At 42.3% G+C, this 19,831-nt stretch overlaps 1 protein-coding gene across 7 annotated transcripts in view; it reads left to right on the top strand.

Annotated features, from left to right (window-relative positions):
• The window catches only part of NRIP1 (nuclear receptor interacting protein 1), a 121,820-nt gene extending 103,112 nt beyond the window's left edge, over positions 1-18,708 (top strand). For all 7 annotated transcript variants that reach the window (XM_053308171.1, XM_053308172.1, XM_053308175.1 and 4 more), the window contains one exon: positions 14,733-18,708. In XM_053308171.1, the coding sequence (XP_053164146.1) occupies positions 15,077-18,565 (3,489 nt within the window). In that variant the 5' untranslated portion in view covers positions 14,733-15,076 and the 3' untranslated portion in view covers positions 18,566-18,708. The remainder of the gene's footprint in view (positions 1-14,732) is intronic.
• Positions 18,709-19,831: the final 1,123 nt, after the last annotated feature.

Here is a 19,831-nt window from a genome sequence, read left to right as displayed (position 1 = left end):
GCCACTACATGCTCAAGCACCTTGCCTGTAAGGGAATATTGGCCATAGGCCTATAGTTCTTTACATGCTCTGTATACAGACTCGGTTTTTTTAGGAGTGGTCAAATAATAGCTTGCTTCAGTTAAGCTGGGGCCACTCCCTCTCTCAACGAGGCATTTAGACCTGCTGGACCCAGCTAAAAATTTCCTCCTTACAAGATTTAATAAGCCATGAAGGACAAGGGTCAAGTAGGCACATGGTTGGCTGAACTCAGCTAAACACCTTGTCCACATCCTCGGGCACCAATAATTGAAATTCTTCTAGCAAAACTAGACCAGATTTTACTCTTGGCACCTATCCCAATGATCCTGCATCAGCTATAGTGTCCAACTCATGGTGAATGTGAGCGACTTTATTCTCCAAGTGCTGTCCAAATGTGTCATAGCGTGCTACCAAGGGTACTTATGCATCCTGCCCTGGGCCAGATTTCAAAAGGCCCCACACCACTCGGAAAAGCCTCACTGGACAACATTGAAAGGATACAATGGTGGATGAAAAAAAGGTTTCTTCTGTTGCATCACTGCCACAGAGTAGGCTCAGTAATGAGCTCTAACCTGTGTCCGCTGAGACTCACCTCATGTTTTTCTCCACTTATATTCCAGCCATCTCCCAGCTTGCTTCATCACCTTCAGCTCAGGTGTATGCCAAGGTACTGCACGGGCCCTGCTTTGCAGTGGAGGGCACTTGGCAGTGATCTTGTCAGCTGCCTGAGCCACCTCTCCATTCCAGAGAACAACTAGAGTTCGACAGGAGCACCTGCCATACCAGCTGGAAAATCCCCCAGAGCCCTCAGGAATTCATCAGAGTCCTGATGAATTACAGTAATAGTGATGTAGTCCTGTCAGGACACAACAGGATTCCAACCTGGTATTTTTTCTTTGGCTGGAGCTATCCAGGGATGCAGAACAGGTGACAGCAAGGAGAAGGACAGAATGCGATCAAACAAAGGGGGAAAGAGTGCCTACACAAGTTGAAGGAACTCACAGTGAATAGAGCAAAGCAGGAGGAGTGAAGGAACAAGAACAAGAGAAGGGACATAGAACACTCTTCCCTTTGAGAGTTACATTTCCGTCCAATTTCTCATTTTGAATCCCTAAAATTATTGCATCTACATTGGTGGTGTGGCCATGGGGGCATGGTTGTTGAATAAGTGTGAAGTGTTGTCCTTCCCAGGAAAAGACTACACTTCCTAGTGCTCCATTCATAAATCTTATAAGATGGCACCGGGTCTCAAAATAATAATAATAATTTTATTGAATTTATTCAATAAATAATTGAATAATTCATAATATTGAATAACTGAATGAAATTGTTTTATTGAATTTATATACTGCCTAGTATAAAAATCTCTAGGCAGTGTACAGAATTAAAAACATAACACATTTAAAATTCATAAAAAGAGAAAATCATAATAGATAAAAACACATTACATTAATTTTTTGAATAAAAACTTCAGAAGGGCTCTGTTTCCCTTAAAGGAGCCCCACCAGTGCTGGGGAAAGCACAGCTTCTGTACAGTGTGGAATACTTGGCTTCAGCTGAAGCTTTGCACAGGCCTAATAAATAATGAGTCAGGCTGCCACACTTAAGGTCACTGGGATAGTCCACTGACTCCTAAGCCTTGTAATGAAGAACACTGTCTTAAGAAAATGATTTAAATAGGAAAGTAAGGTCTCCATTGTTTCCCATTCCTTATGTCTTATGAACCTTACTACCTGTTTGAACTATCTTGGCATTATTGGAACAAGCAGTGAAGATAAATAACCTTTTCTTGCAATTTTGCAGTTATTTCCTTGCTGTAGCATTCATGAACACACATATAAGACACTCTAATAAGTGCTATGGCCACAACCTTCTGATAATCTATAATCTCTTTGTTTAAAAAACTGATTTTTATCAACATAAAATTTGAGGAATTGCTTAGAATGTGTGTGTGCTCGGATTGGATGTTTAAGCTATTAGTAATAGCATCTTTATTCTCCCTCTTTATTGTATTACTGGCCTTTATTCACAGTCAATAGTACTTATGCAGCCCCTTCTTGTCCCATTCAACACATGTTGGCAGCAGAACAGAAGGGTATTTCTGTGCTTGGTCAGGGGCATAACCACCACAGTGCGAACAGGTTAAAAGAACCCAGGACGCCAGTGGTAGGGGTCGCTGACGCTCCGGGGGGCGGGGGCGGGCGCCTGGCTTGGGCTCTGGAAGAGCCCTGAATGGAAACCCCCCCCCATCGCCCACGCCTGGGCTACTAAGAGCCCTGAGTGAGCGCTTGCCCATCCTTTTCAGTCAGCATTTGTTGCCTGAAAGCATCTATTCCCCTTTCTCTCCCTCAGAGAGGGAGAAAAAGGGAGAATAGATGCTTTTAGGCAGCAAGCGCTGCCTGAAATGACAGAGAAGGGCTCGCTTGGGCTCTTTGAAGCTCGAGGCCATGTCCCCTTTGCGCATGACATCACACAACGAGAAAGGAAACTGGGAATTAAGATTACCCCCTTGCTACAGTATTTGGCCAACATCTCAAATACTAGCAGGTGTATCTGTAGTGGTTAGATCTTCAAGGCTCCAGGTAGAGCAGAGTGTATATGCAGCCACCTTATCCAGGTCCTGAAAATTAGAGACTTGGTAAGTAGACTCTGTGAGGCCCAGTAAGGAGCCCCAACTTAGGTAATAGGGAACATGGTATATATGGGAAAGACTCATTGCTAAGGTTCCACTTATGCAGATCCATGCTTCTTAGGGGATTAAAAATTTGAACCTCTTTAATATGAATGCCAGGTAAATGCTGACTGACATGATAGGCAGTGATCTGTTGATGGAGTCAGAACTGCCTCAAGGCATGGAGATTTCAGAGTATTTGCCCTACATTTTAGGGTAAATTAGATTAGTCTTTAGATTGGTCTGTATCTATCTATCCATCTATCTATTTATCTATCTATCTATCACACTTTTATACCGCCCGAAACCCAAGTTCTCTGGGGAAGAGGTCATGTGACCCCAGACCTCTATTGTGGTAGGTTGGGGATGGACAGTAGCGACACTGGGAGCTACTAGTAGGTCCCAAGCTTATATCTGAAATAATTCTCCAGGCATTTGTCCTTGCTTCTTTCTCCATTCTCTTCTAGCCAGCACTACAAATCCGGTAGGCTGGCTAAGTGGGGGCATGGCCACATCATTTTTAATATACCTTTCTTTAATCTCCTACTTTCTCTGCTGTTGATTTCTCTCCTGTTACTTCTCCTGCATAACAGAAGAAACTTGTTTACCTCCTGTCCTGTTGGGAAATTATTTGGACTTCAGTAGTTTTCATGTAAAAATCCCTTATTCTGTAGATGTAAGCTTTTGTAGAAGCTGCCATTTTCTGACTGGTTCCACTGTACCAAGCTGCCAGTGGAACCTTATCTCCCAGACGCTTTAGGCCTGGCCAACCTGGGTTAAAAGAGTGGGAGAAATGCACTCTGGGGTTAGAAGAATGGGAAAAATGCTCCAACTTGACATAAAGATGTCAGAACTATCTGAAGATGTGCAAGATTCTGCTATGGTATCTTAGAGCAAATTGGAATGTCTTCCAAGCAGATAACTATGAACTATGTGTTTGGGATATGCTAGATAACTATCTAGAATATCCCAAACACATCATTTATTAAACACTTAAAGATTGTGGAGCATTGCATAGGCTGAATAGCATCATATGCAATCAAAATATCTGTTTGAAAGATTTCTGTTCTGATTTCTACTCATCCCCTTCTTCAATAAACCCCAAGTTTTACTCTTCCTACAGACCCCGTTTGATTAAAAAAAATGTGGCTTACCAAAGGCATTCAAAGAGTTCTGGGATCAGAGACAATGGATAGCGATTCCTGACAGTGATGGCATTCAAGGCTCAATGGTCATTAAACAGGCATAGTTCTCCTATTGTTTTTGACCATTAGTCAACAGGGCTGAAGCTAGAGAAATAGAGAGACATATGAAGCTTGTTTGAGTTTCTTATCAATGAATTTCCAGAAGACAGCAAGTAATGGTGCCCTGTTGCTATCTTGGCCCCAGTACGGCCAATAGCGGAGTCATATGGTTCGTGTGGTAAATTATCCGCCTCCATAGGAAAGATAGAGATTATGAGCTTGAGCTGAGAACATGAGAAGATTAGTGTAGTAAGGACAAAATATTATGATAAAGGATTATATTATTTATCAAAGGGTGTCCATTTTACAAGAATAAATGGGCACATATTTGTTCTTCCAATTTTTCCATAAATATTTCATTCAGTAGTATCATTGTACCTGTTTATTGAACCCCTATTTTCATTACCATAGAAGTAATTGATTTTTATTGTCAAAGCTTGTCTTTTGGTGATCACTAGCTTTTCTATGTGTCTTTTCTTTGAATTTTAGCAGATGGCACTCTTTCTCTGTCTCTTGTGCTCTACTTGGTTGATTACTGCTTAATTATTCACAGATACCAAATACTCTGTCTGTCTTTATGACTGACATTTATAGGTAGGAACTTAATTTAAACATTTTTTTTAAAATGAAAAAAGAGGGATCACAAAGCTGATCCGTTTTTAAGCTAGAAAGGTACTATTTGATTAATTATACTTAATATTATTGATGACTTACAGAAAAAAACCTATTTCATCGTCCTTTAACATTGTTTACACATAAGCCCTAAGGAACAAGGGCCAACATTCCTCCAAGAGGAATGTCAGCATTAGGGATCTGCTGGGGCCGATGTACAACATGAAGGGCAGCCCAACATCTTTGCCTAACAGGAGAGCTGCAGAACAACTTGAACCAGCTTCTGGGCAGTTGCACAGAGCTCCTTCCATTGGAGACAATAGAACATCAGCCACTGTTATCACTTTTGCAGAATGTCGGCCACTATTAAACAAGCTTGCTTGTTTAACCAAGCAGTTGGCTGAAGTAAAAACATTGCTCAGTGTTTTTACTCTAGGAACAAGGCATATATACAAATGACTGTTTAAGACAGCTAAGTTATTGCTCCTAATCTTGTGAATAATCTTATATGACATCATACTGGAAGCTGGGGTACACTAAGTGGTTCATTAACTACACAAAAACCTTGGGGGTTTTCTGCTTCGTGGTTGTTGTTGATTGTTGTTTTTACCTGAACATGCACTACCAGAGCAATAGCAAATACCAAGATATATAGATGTTGCCTCTCAGAAGGAAAATAATGAAGATTTAGTGAGCCAGTTCAGATGAATTATTTGTCAAGCTGTGCTTTCTTCTCTTTTCCTCTTGTCTTGCACACCTGTGGAATACCTGGTTTTCTTCGTGTGTCATCCAAACCCAAAACTATGGTTTATTTTATGGTTTACAACCAGAATATAATTAGATCCCTGTTTTATATCCTGGTTTCTAAACTGTTGTTAAACCACTACACCTGGTACATTGGAAAGTACATGTTACATCGGTTTGTTTAAAAAACAGGATGCTTTCATCACTGCTCTGCATCAGAGCTGAGGGGAAAAGGGGAGGAGGGAGAGCAGACTCAGGTTTTATGCATGACCCAACAAACCAAGCTCTGTGTCTTAACCATATCTATCTATCTAATAGAAGTTACGCATCCATGTCAGGTATGCAGAAAGAGAGAGAGAGAATGAATGAAGTCCTTGGTAGGGGTGTGCACAGACCAGGGTTCGAGCTTTGCTCTGAATTCGGACTGGTCCATGGTCCTGCTGCTGTGACACTCCCCCAAGGAGCCTGCACAATGCATTGATGCGGTTCCATCACTCACCTGGCCTCCACCACACCCACATTTCTCATGGGAGAACCCTTGTGGCAAAAAGCTGCTTGGAGCTGTGGTCACGGTGGTAAGGACCTGCATATTTACTTTTAAAGGTGCTGCTCACCACCACTGCCCTCCCTAGGCCCTCCTCAAACCGCCAGCCCGGTTTGAGGTTCAGCCAAACTGGACTGAACCAGTTCACCAAATTTGGACTAAGCTAGAAAAGCATAGTCTATGTGCTGATAGTATGTGTGCTAATAATAATAATGACGTATTTTTGGTCTTTCTATTTCATATATACATGTAGCAGTTGTAATACGTGGAACAGAACTTGTTTCCTTTAAGTTTCATAGGGTCTTGAACAGTGACCAAGCTCTTTGAGTGGTCTGGGTTTTGTACCACTAGGGCAACATGCAGCAACATCCAAACAGGTTGCAGGCTGAAATGTTCTACCCATAATCAATATCTAGGCACTATTACAATTATACCAGGTAGCTCAGTACCCAGTCAAGTGACCCAGAAAGCTAGTTAGCTCCACCTAACTTTACAAAGTCTTAGCCACTTTCTGCTCTTCAGTCTGAGCAACTTATATTCTGATGAGAAGATCATGCCGCTCCTCCTTACACTGTCTATGGACCTTATCATTTGTCTGCTTTAGACTGCACTGCGTGTGTTTTACCTGTCTTCAGGTTAGTTCCTATTCAGGAATATGATAGTTTGCCTGCTACTGATTCCACTGCTAGCCTCTGATCCCTTCCTGGCTGATGCCTTGTACCCTTCTGACTTTGAGCTTTCACCATTTACCATCCCATTACTGGGATGCTAACACCCCCACTCCTCCAAAAAAGCCCCCAAAACCCAGACCACATTTGTCTCACATTCCTCTCTATTCTCATTCATTTAGAATACAAATTGGGGGGATCAATTCTGAGAAGGACAGCAAGCAGCCAGATATCACAGCCAACTGAAACTTTACTCTGAACTACTAAAAAAGAGAGTAGTTTGCTTATCAATTAACACATGTCCTAGGAAGAATAACGGGTTATCTATTTTATTTATACTTGAATTTTTCAAACACTATAAAATAGCCCTTCATAAATTTTCATTGGCTCTAGGAACCAATCCAAAAATTTAGGAGCCAACTGCTTATGGGGTGGGCAGCAGTGTTCCCTCTAACAGGGATTCTCAGATGTTGTTGACTACAACTCCCATAATCCCCGCCAAAAGCCATTGCAGCTGAGGGTGCTGGGAGTTGTAGTCAACAACATCTGAGAATCCCTGTTAGAGGAAACAGTGGTAGGCAGATCCACTGCTCTGCCTCAGCAACACCCTCTGTTTCATGTGATAGACAGACTTGCTGCTCTCTTCCAGCAACACCCTCCACTATGTGGAGTTGGCTTGCCACTCTCTTCCAGCAACTATGCCACTCTCTTCCTCCACTATGTGGAGTGGGCAGACCCACTGTTCACCCCCACCATAACTCCCTGCTCAGTAGAGCAAGCAGACTTGCTTCTCACCTCCAGCAACACTTTTCATTCCATGGGGCAGACAGACTTGCTACTTTCCCCCAACAGTGCCCTCTGCTCCATATATGGGCAGACTCACCACTTCACTTGCTTTTTCTCTTTGTTATGTCCGTCTGGCTGAGACAGGCAACGGACTGATGCAAAAATAAGTAGGGAGCAACTTGCTTCCACTTTTGCTCACTTTTCTTCGTCACGCTGGTCCATCACTAGGCTTAGGCCCTAAAGTTAAATTCCCAATCATCGTGGTGAGCTGGCACCTGGCATTTGTCAAACCCCAACAATGTAGAACAATAATGAAAATAAATTTGGGTTTCCAGTTCTTCCTAATACGTTCAAATTAGATACAAGTGGCACAATATTAGAAGTGAGAACCAAGTTCTGCCTAGAGCTGAAAATAACATATTGAACTTCAGCCAGAATCCAAAAGATCAGTGCTGCTGAAGAATACGCTTGTAATAAAATCCTTAACACCCTTTCAATACATAATAAGGTCATTCACATGACCAGCCCTACCCCGGTAGGGCTGGTTGTGTGTAGCCCTGGGATCAGGCCTGGTAGGGCTGGTTGTGTGTAGCCCCGGGATCAGTCCTGATCCCGATGCTCTACACTAGTGTAACCTGGGTTTTGTACCCAGGCTAATAGTGTGATAGAAGGGCATGAGCAAACCCTTCTACCCCACTCCCTGGTCATGTGAATGCTTGGGCTGCCTGCAGCCCAAGCATCCATAGAGCTGGGCAACAAGTGTGCCTAGCATCATGAAAATAACCCAATGCACCACGCTCCTCATGCAGTTCATTGTGGTATGTGGGAGTTTTGTGTGCCATTCGTGTGGGCACGCAGTGCTGGGAAGCCCAGGAGGTACGCTGGTCATCTGGAGGAAAGAAAGAAGGCTCCTGCCTTATCCCCAGGCAGGGTTTAGTTCAGTCATGTTCACGACCTTATTCTTTCCTCTTTTTTTATCTGCATAAATAGATAGTCTGAAAATGTGAAATATTTCATTTCTTCTCAGATTTTTTGAAAGTAATTCTGTCAGGGATGCCTGATTCCCCAAATATACATCATATTTAATGAATATGAATCATATTCATAAAAATTACAATGTTCCTATTCCTGCCCCTAATGGTAGCTGAATCTTCTCTATCTACTAGAATAAAATTTGTATATATATCAGGATCTCTTCAAACATTAGTCTTGGAAACATATTATTATTTCTTGTTTACACAGTCAGACAGGTGTTATTGACTGGTTTGTTTTATCCAGACATCGAGTCCTTCCCAAGGACCTGGGATGGCTGAATTTTATTGTCAATTGTTATAGATATCGTCGCAGAATATAGGCTGTTCCCAGTAAAGCTGCTTTTTGTAATTGGCTGATGGTGATTCCTGTGGCCCCTATGGTGTTGAGGTGCTCTTCAAGGTCTTTTGGAACTGCACCCAGGGCGCCAATTACCACTGGGATTATTTTGGTCTTTTTCTGCCACAGCCTTTCAATTTCAATTTGTAGATCTTTGTATTTGGTGATTTTTTCTATTTCTTTTTCTTCTATTCTGCTACCCCCTGGTATTGCTATGTCAATTATTTTGACTTGTTTTTCTTTCTTCTCAACTACAGTTATATCTGGTGTATTGTGTGGCAGATGTTTGTCTGTTTGTAGTCGGAAGTCCCATAATATTTTTACATCTTCATTTTTGACCACTTTTTCAATGTTATGGTCCCACCAATTTTTGGCTACAGGTAGCTTGTATTTTTTGCAGATGTTCCAGTGTATCATCCCTGCTACCTTGTCATGCCTTTGTTTGTAGTCAGTCTGTGCGATCTTTTTACAACAGCTGATCAGGTGGTCCACGGTTTCATCTGCTTCTTTACAAAGGTGGCACTTGCTGTTTGTGGTTGATTGTTGTTATTTCTTGTTTACACAGTCAGACAGGTGTTATTGACTGGTTTGTTTTATCCAGACATCGAGTCCTTCCCAAGGACCTGGGATGGCTGAATTTTATCATCAATACTGTTGGTTATTATAGATATCGTCGCAAAATATAGGCTGTTCCCAGTAAAGCTGCTTTTTGTAATTGGCTGATGGTGATTTCTGTGGCCCCTATGGTGTTGAGGTGCTCTTCAAGGTCTTTTGGAACTGCATCCAGGGCACCAATTATCACTGGGATTATCTTGGTCTTTTTCTGCCACAGCCTTTCAATTTCAATTTGTAGATCTTTGTATTATGTGATTTTTTCTATTTCTTTTTCTTCTATTCTGCTATCCCCTGGTATTGCTATGTCGATTATTTTAACTTGTTTTTCTTTCTTCTATATTATTATTATTATTATTATTATTATTATTATTATTATTATTATTATTAAAAAAACTTTTATACTGCCCTTCCAAAAGGCTCTGGGTGGTTTACATTAAAACACCATTAATATCAGTTAATAATTAAAACAAAAATTACAAAGCATAAAAACAATAATTAACCATTAAAAACATCATAAAACAACAATTAAATAATCAGAAGAGTTTAAAAACAAGTTTTAAAAATCTGAGAAAGCCTGGTTGAAGATATGTGTTTGGTGGCTACACAGAGACGGGCCTTCTCGGCTGCTGCCCCAAGATTGTGGAATGCACTCCCTGCCTCTGTGTAGCCACCAAACGAGTTGGCGGCAACTGGAGACAGACCTCCTCAAGTGACCTCAATGGGCAGTGGGGCTCATAGCGAAGAAGACGCTCTCTTAAATACCCAGGGCCTAAGCCGTTTAGGGCTTTCTAAATTATAACTAGCACTTTGTATTTTGCCCGGAAAACTATTGGCAGCTAGTTCAACTCCATCAACCAAGGGGTAATGTGGTCTCTCTGAGATGACCCAGAGACCAACCTGGCTGCCACATTCTGAACCAACTGAAGTTTCCGGACTACATACAAAGGCAGCCCCCCGTAGAGCACATTATAGAAGTCAGTCCAGTCTGGAGGTTACCAACAAATGTACCACTGTTTCGAGGTCATTGATCTCGAGAAACGGGCGCAGCTGGCGTATCAGCCAGAGCCGATAGAAAGCACCCCTGGCCACCGCCTCTACCTGAGAAACCAAGGAGAGACGTTGATCCAGAAGTACTCCCAGACTGCGAACCTGTTCCTTTTGGGGAAGTATGACCCCGTCTAGAACAGGCAGATCAAAATCGTCTCTAGAGTTCCGACCCCGCACAATAAGTACCTCCGTCTTATCTGGATTCAGCTTCAGTTTATTCTCCCTCATCCAGCCCATTACTGCTTCCAGGCAGGCATTTAGGGAGGATATGCCAACTCCTGAAGAAGTTGACATGGAGCAGTAGATCTGGATGTCATCAGCATACTAGTAACACCCAACTCCAAATCCCCTGATGATCTCTCCCAACGGTTTCATGTAGATGTTAAAAAGCATTGGAGAAAGTATGGAGCCTTGAGGGACACCATACTTAAGTTCAGATTTTGAAGAGCAACAGTCTCCAATCGACACCATCTGGAATCTGTCCGAGAGGTAGGAGCGGAACCACTGTAAAACAGTGCCTCCCACCCACAACACCCTCAGACGTTCCAGAAGGATACTATGGTCGATAGTATTGAAAGCTGCTGAGAGATCCAAGAGGACCAACAGAGTCACACTTCCTCTGTCAATTGCCAGTTGGAGATCATCCATCAGGCCGACCAAGGCAGTCTCCACCCCATCGCCCACCCGAAAACCAGTTTAAAATGGGTCTAGATCAGGCCTGCTCAACTTAGGCCCCCCACCTGTTTTTGGACTACAACTCCCATAATTCTCAGCCACGGCAGCCAATAGCCAGGAATGATGGGAATTGTAGGCCAACATCTGCAGGAGGGCCGAAGTTGAGCAGGCCTAGTCTAGATAATCATTTTCCTCCAAGACCACCTGGAGCTGGGAGGCCACCACCCTCTCAATTACCTTGCCCAGCCATAGGAGATTGGAAACAGGCCTATAATTGCTCAACTCTCAGGGATCTAACGCTGGCTTCTTTAGAAGAGGTCTAATAATTGCCTCCTTAAGACAAGGAGGCATCCTGCCCTCCCTCAGAGAAGCATTTAGGATTTCTACCAGGCTGCCTACAACAGCCTCCCTGCTAGATCAAACAAGCCATGTTGGACAAGGGTCAAGAGGACAAGTGGTAGGCCTCACCGCTCCAAGCAGCTTGTCCACATCATTAGGAGTCACAAACTGAAATTGATCCAGTCGAATCGTATAAGAGGAGTTGTCCGACACCTCCAGTTCAGACATCAAATTAATTGTGGAGTCTCCATCTAAGTCGGCCTGAATCCAAGAGATTTTGTCTGCGAAAAATTCATTAAACACACCACAGAGGGTAACTGATGCTTCCAAATTCTGGTTCAAGGGAGAGGGGGCAGATACTAGTCCCCTCACAATCCTGAACAACTCCGCCAGACGTGAACTCGCAGAGGCAATACGGGCAGAAAAGAACCGCTTCCTTGCCGCACGTATCGCCTGAGCATAGATCTTTAAATGTGCTCCATGTCGTAATCTGTCGGATTCGAGTCGAGTTTTTCTCCACTTGCGCTCCAGTTTCCTACCTTTCCGTTTCAGCCCCCGTAGATCTTCTGTATACCAAGGGGCCAATTTTGAAGCAGGTCAGAGCGGACGCTTAGGAGCAGTCGTGTCTACTGCCCTGGTGAGCAAGTTGTTCCAGTTCTCAACCAGGGCATCAACAGGATCACCAGCAGAGCCAACATTAAATCCCTCCAAGTCTCCTTGGAATCCTACCAGATCCAGTAACCTCTTCGGGTGGACCATTCTAATAGGCCCCTCACCCCTGAGAAAGTGGAAAGCAGTTTTAAGTCCAACCTTAACCAGATGGTGGTCCATCCATGACAACGGGGAGATTGTAGGAGTCCCCACCCACGGAACACCACCCTGATCAGAATAAAAGACCAAATCAAGCATGTGACCTGCAATATGTGTTGATCCAGAAACTGCTTGGGATAGGCCCATAGTCATCATGGCCGCTATGAACTCCTGAGCTGCCCCGGACAAATTGGTCCCAAAATTAACATTGAAGTCCCCCAGCACCAAAAGTCTGGGAGACTCCAACGCAAGTTCCGCGACCAAGGCTGTGAGCTCAGTAAGGGATTCTGTTGGGCAGCGGGGCGATCGGTACACCAACAGAAGTCCCAGTCTATCGCTGGTCCCCAAACTCAAGTACACACATTCAATATGGTCCGATACCCTGACAGGGACCCTGGTAAGGGAGATGTTATCCTTATAGACCACAGCCACTCCACCTCCCCGCCAACGTCCCTTCACCTGCTCCTCTACAGAATCTGAGACAATGATTAGTTACTGTTCTTAGGGGTGTATGTGGCGGGCTATGTGTTGTTTGGCTCTTCTTGCAAATAATTCTATGGCTTAATTATATGGCCATCACATGTGAAATCAGTGATTTATTGAGCACTCAGGTTATGTTGTATGCTAACTAGATTTTACAGCTATCTGTGGTGACCAGAGGACCATTTGTGTTACTACTTCTCCATCATTTTTGGCATCTATTTTGTGGTTATATCGATCAAACTTGACAGTTTTGCTCATGTTTGGAAAAGTATCTGAGAAAATCTCGATTTAGTGGGAGAAGTAATATTCTGCAAAAGACTAGTTACTGGTCATGACTGTTTTGTCCCTTCTTAGAAGGTGTTCAACTTTTGGTATCAGCAAGAATATCTCTGCTGTCTTGCCTATTTGCATATACTATTACAGATCTTTTCTCATCTCATTTGTTAATGTGGTGAACAGTTATACCCATAATATCTTGTGGGTCTAGATCAGGCCTACTCAACTTCAGCCCTCCTGCAGATGTTGGCCTGCAACTCCCATAATCCCTGGCTATTGGCCACTGTGGCTGGGGATTGTGGGAGTTGTAGTCCAAAATCAGCTGGGGGGTGGGGTGCTAAGTTGAGCAGGCCTGGTCTAGATAATTGTATTTGTACATATGTCCAGAGTATTAACAGGCTACTTTTTTTTGTCTATTGGGATGCCCAGTTTTAAAAATTGTACATTGATCTGCCTTCCAGAATATTTCTGGAAGAAATTGGGAATAGAATCAGTAACTATGCACACAGGTGTAGGGGAATCCCTGAGGTGGAGCAGATCATAGTGGATAAATACAGAGAGCTTCATGTTGGGGCTTCCTCTGCCCAGGTTGTGCAGGAAGGACCCTATTGGGAAGGGGAAGAAGTAAACATCAATACGCTCACCTGGAAGCGTTCATGCTGGCCCTGGCAGGGAGATTTTGCCTCACCATCAACAGAAAGTGAGATCTCACGAGACTTGCCCCAGCTGTCTGGAGCTATATAAAGGAGGACTGGCCAGTGATGAGGGTGTGGAAGGATTCCTGGGACTCTGACTGAGCCTTGGAGGTAGCAACACTAGGGTGGGTAGCAACACTGGTGAATGGAACAAGCCCTGCCTCTCCCAGCTGAAATCTCTGAGGCCACCTCAGCCTCCTTTGGCAGTGGAAGGCAGATGGCTGTACTGAGAGCCTCACAACAGGATTATGTGAATATTGAGATTATTTGATACAGTCTCTGTATCAGCAACTTATCCCTCACACATAACCACGAGAGGAAAAGACCCTGATTAAATTGAATTAATTGTCAAGCATTTGATGGTTTTTAAACTTGGTTTATTTAAGACTCAAAATGTCATCATGCTCCCAAGGGCTCCCAAAACCTGCTGTAACCAACCATACTTATCTTCTCCAAACATTCTCCTTTCCCTTCTCTTTCCCTTTCCAAAACTTAGCAGTAGCAGTAAATAGTCCCTATGCTTTACTGGAATGACAGTATTGTGGTGAATGTAGTTCTCATATTTTCTGTCTATTTATTTATTTAAAATATTTATACCCTGTCCTCCCGCACACTACTGCGCGGTGCTGCTCACAGCATTACTAAAACAGATACTATGTAAAATAAGAGACAATCCTACAAATCCTGTAAATCCTACAAAATATGCATGAACATTAAAATACCGTGCAGCAACCTTCTTGATATTTTTTCTAAATATATTTGGGGTTTTGTACAGAAAAGAGTTTCAGGCATGTCAGTGATATGTATCTCTGAATCTGACCCGAAGGACAGACACAATGCAAGCCTCTGTATGGGTTAGTTTCCATGTCCAAAAAATGCCTTGAAGTTGAACTGTTTAGGATCTATTTTGTCACTGAAATTAATGAGATATTATGTAACTGTCACCTTTGCAGTTGGGTAAGGGAGATGTGCTGTCAAGGAATATTGCAGAGAAAGTACAAGGTGTTAGAGTGTTCAGGCAGATTTAGTGGGTGAGAGGCTGTGCACAGAGATCTGGAAGTCATCCTTATTTTTACCTAAATATATTAAATATGTTTTAAATACTGTTCCCCCTCCCTTCTTTTTTTGTAGGAATCGAACTTGCATGATATGATAGGAAACAACTGGAGGAAAAGCCCTGCTGTCCTGTAAATCTGCTGGAAGAACTGAAATATTTTTACTAGAACTGTGTTTTAAATAATCCCTCTGGATCATCTTCATAAATGCATGTCTGTATTTCAGGAGAGATGGATAAAATTGGAACTTTGACTCTGCCACAAATGCTTTCAGGAAGAATCCTATTAGGAATATTGCACTTGTTCTGCATTAAAGTTGTAGAAGGCTATAGACTTACTTACTAACTTGATCCTTGGTTCAGCTATAACTATTCCTTAAAGTGAATAAAAAAGGAGCCTTTGTGGATACTTGTATTGAACATGACTCATGGAGAAGAGCTTGTCTCTGAGATGCACCAGGATTCTGTTGTTCTAACTTACCTAGAGGGATTACTAATGCATCAAGCAGCAGGAGGTTCGGGTTCTGTGGTTGACAAAAAGCCTGGTGCAGAGGATCAAAACTTGAAAGTTTCTGGAAATACATCTCCCAGCTGTCAGAGAGATGATCCAGTTCCAAACACACATACATATCGAGGTTCTGGTATGCTGCATCACAAAAAGGCAAGGCTATTGCAGTCTTCTGAAGATTGGAATGCGGCAAAGAGAAGACGGTTGTCTGATTCAATTGTGGATTTAAATGGAAAAAAGGAAGCATTGTTAGCTGGCATGGTTGAAAATGTGCCTAAAGGCAAACAGGATAGCACATTACTGGCCTCTTTGCTTCAGTCATTCAGCTCTAGGCTGCAGAGTGTTGCTTTGTCACAACAGATTAGGCAGAGCCTCAAGGAGCAAGGGTATTCCCTCAGCCATGATTCTCTACAAGTTGAGAAAGACTTAAGGTGCTATGGTGTTGCATCTAGTCATTTGAAGACTCTGTTGAAGAAGAACAAAGCAAAAGACGAAAAGCTGGAGACTAGTCTGCCTGAGTTAACATCAAACTTGGTTAAAGACCGGTTTATAGAGTCTTCACATTCAGGAAACAGTGGTCCAAAGGTGATAAATGAGCCACTGTCTTGTGCTGCAAGACTACAAGCTGTTGCAAGCATGGTAGAAAAAAGGTCTAGTCCTGCTACATCACCTAAACCTAGTGTGGCTTGCAGTCAGTTAGCTTTACTACTTTCAAGTGAAGCACACTTGCAGCAGTACTCCAGGGAACATGCTTTGAAAGCACAAAATGCAAATCAGATTGCGAGTGAGAGACTTGCTGCTATGGCAAGATTAAAAGAAAGTACTCCAAAAGATCTTGGCCATTTCAAACTGTCAAAAGGAATGGAAAGCCATCTGAATGGTCAGGCAAGGTCTTCATCCAAATCAATAACCAACAAAAGCAATATGATACCTTTTCAGAGTCCTATGGGTATAATTCATTCATCTTCAAAAAGCTTAAGCTATAAAGCCACCATGGAAAAAAATCATTTGAAACCACCTACCAACAGTAGTTTACTTTTGCATCTTCTTAAAAACCACAATGCAACTAAGCAGATTAAGGGGTATGAGCAAAATGAAAAACCAACTGTTTATGAGGAGAGTAGTACACCAACTACCGTTGATGAGTATTCAGACAATAATCCTAGTTTTACAGAAGATGACAGCAGTGATGATGAAAGTTCCCATTCTAATTGTCTTCCTATAGATTTATCTTTCAAACAAAAAACAAACAAACCAGATTCTGGGCAGCCAGGTTCACTGGACAAGTTAACACAATCCTTGCTTCATAACTGGGATACAAAGGCTCCATATGTGGAGAATGTAGAAGAGAAGGATCCCTCTAAAAATACTAAGCTGAATCCACATCAGAAAGTAACTTTGCTTCAGTTGTTACTTGGTCATAAAAGTGAGGATGATGCGGAGAAAAATACAGAAACTAAAGGAACATTAGTTACAGCTGATGTGGCAAGATTTAATTTACCGGCGGGTAACAGAACTCCTGTAACAGACTGCTCTATTACAAATCGAGTTACTCCAATAAGCACTCCCCCTTTGCTAACTTCTACAAAAGCAGATTCACCCATCAACCTTTCACATCATTCTCCTTTACTAGTCAAACATAATTCACCACCATACACTTGCATTATACAGCCAGAGAGAATGATTAATCCAGCCTCTAAACACTTGATAGACCTTACAGTACACAAAGAACTTCAAGGAACTAAGCAAAACAGAAGTGAAACTGTACAAACATCTTCATCTTTTAGTGCGAGCAAATTATTGCAGAACTTAGCTCAGTGTGGGATGCAGTCTTCCATGTCAGTGGATGAGCAAAGGCAAGCAGGCAAACAAATAATGACTCTAAATACAGAGAAGCCGCTAGGATTGATAGATGGGTTAAATAGCTCCATGCTTACTAACAAACCAGGAACACTTGAAGAAAATAAAATACTCAGTAATCAACCTCTACCAGCAGAACAAAGATTTCCCAGTTCAGAAATCCAGAATCTGCTTGAAAGACGTACTGTCCTCCAGCTGCTTCTGGGAACTTCCAACAAAGGTATGATTGAAACAAAAGAGAGGATGCTTTCAAAAGAAGAGAGTTTACAAGACCCAGCAGAAAAGACTTTGAATGAACAAATATTGACTGTGAAAATAAAAGCTGAGCCTTCTGAGGAATCAAATGCCCTTCAGAATCAAAATACACAGAAAATAAGGGAAAATGTTAGTAAAAATTTTCAAGGAATAACTCATTCATTAGAAAGAAACTTAGCTACTTCTCCAGCATCAGAGGAATTTAAACCTGACCCTCTCTCTCCTCAAGACTTTTCTTTTTCAAAGAACGGCTTACTAAGTCGATTACTGAGACAGAATCAAGATGGCTACTCACCTGATGATCTGGACAGGAGCCACAGAAACAGTGAACGGACATTTGTGGAATCAAATAGTAACAGCACAGTCCCTAAGAAAAGAAAACTGCATTCTGAACCTTCAGAAAGTTCTTTAAAAATACTAAAAGGTAACAAATGTAACATGTCTGATGCTGCAAACAATCATAAGTCTTCTGCAGATGCCTTATATGGGTCTGGGTTTAACCAGAAAGAATTCAATTTCAGCAGAACTGATGCTGAATTAAAATATTCTTCAGGTCTTGGTTCAAATAATGAAAGTGAAAATAGGAGTTGGTCTAGAGAAAGCAAAGGATTTAATGTGTTGAAACAATTGCTTCTTTCAGAAAACTGTGAAAAAGATATGTCTCAACATAGGAGTAGTTCTGCAGTAGCTGATGTTAAAAAGAAAGGAAGCAAAAATAATATAACAAATAACAAAGCTGAATTCAGTGTCTCTTCATTACATACACTAATGGATAATCCTGGGCAACCAGCCAATTGTTTGGATCACCGAACATTTCAGTATTCGGTTGCAATGAAGAGTCCTGCCAGTTCTCCCTTCACTGAACGTTTGGGAGGTACAGTGACATCAAAACCAGAATGTGATCAGTTTAGTGTATGCCATGTACCTAGTGAAAAGGGGCCTATAAAGTGGGTCATCGCAGATATGGACAAAAATGAACATGAGAGAGACTCCCCAAGACTGACCAAAACTAACCCAATATTGTATTACATGTTACAAAAGGGGGGGAATGCTGTTCAGGAAACACATGGCAAAGATATTTGGAATGAACCATCATTTACAGAAAATTCATCAGCCCTACCATTCAAGAAAGAATTAACACCTGTCACAGAATGTAAAATACCTTTTCATAATGTAAGAAATCCGTACAGTAACCATCTAAATAATGTGTCCCTTCAGCACAATGTGAATGGAGAAGTATATGGACTCTTGGGGAAAGTGTTAACAATTAAAAAAGAACCAGAGTAAATTATAATTATATAAAGTGTTTACAGTCAGGTTTAAATCTTTGCTTTAAAAAAAGTGTTGTATAAATCTAGCATGATTTGAGAAAAGCATGGTGTAAGTGAAACATGGTTTTGTTTGATAAACTTTTTTGCTGGTATTTAAAATACTTGTAGCTCCTTTTTAATTTACAGGAAATTTGTCACAAGGGATAACACTGGTGTGTGCACGGAACCATTTGGCACTTCATTCCAGGCGTTTGAGCTGGTTCAGAGGACGGGGTTCTTTAAGGGACAGGGGAGATGTTGCCTACCTGCCGCCTCTCTCCACTCTCCCCCCCCCCGCCAGTGCTCTTACAAAAAGTGGGTGTGCGGGGCTGCAGTGTGCTTCTATGCAGCCCCGGTCAGCATTGGCATGGAAATGGCCAACGCACATGCTCACGGCATGCATGTGCATTGGTCACTTCCATGCCAACGCTGACCGGAGCTGCAGGGAGGTATGCTGCAGCCCCACATGCCCGCTTTTTGTGAGAGAGGTGGGGGGAAAGAGGTGGGGCGGCGGCTGGCAAGTAGGCAGCACCTCCCCTGCCCCTTTAAAAAAAAAACCCAACACCCGCTCTCCCCGAGAGTGCACGGAACCTGTTCCATGTACATCTCTAATATACATGGGTTGTTAGTTTAGAGCTCCATGAGAAGTCTAAGACCTGATATTTATGTCCCTCTTGCACATACTTATCCTAGCCTAGTTGCTACTGCCTCATGCTGGTCTGGATATGCATAAAGGTTTCTGCATATGGATCAACTTCCTGCTTTGTTTGCTAATTATGCAAATGATAGACCGCCAAAGCAGCTGAAGCATCCCTTATATGGTTTGTAAACAGCATGAAACTGAATATTTTTTAAATATATTTTTTAATTTTTACATTTATATCCCACTGTTCCTCCAAGGAGCCCAGAGCGGTTATGGGTGCAATTTTTTTAAACATACCAATGTAGGAATAGCAACTGAAGCAGCAGCAGCAGCAGCTGTGCTGGGAATCTATGTATACAGGGGACATGATTTGGTACTACTGGTATCATGCATGTGATGTAATGTAGCCAGCCTACACTGGTGGCAGAGCACTTTGCACCATCTCATCCTGCTATGTATTATTTGGAGCTCTGGGCAGCTTAGTTTTGTTTTTAATACATTCACAAATTGTGAAGAATCACACACACACACACATATATACACACACACACACACACCCTCACCCTCAGATGAAGGAATTAGTTTATTATGTTTGCAATC

Source organism: Hemicordylus capensis, chromosome 3 (genome assembly GCF_027244095.1).
Source record: "Hemicordylus capensis ecotype Gifberg chromosome 3, rHemCap1.1.pri, whole genome shotgun sequence".
In the NCBI taxonomy this organism is placed as follows: Eukaryota; Metazoa; Chordata; class Lepidosauria; order Squamata; family Cordylidae; genus Hemicordylus; species Hemicordylus capensis.
The sequence above is the reverse complement of the archived record's forward strand: the minus strand, read 5'-3'. Positions and strand labels throughout refer to the sequence as shown.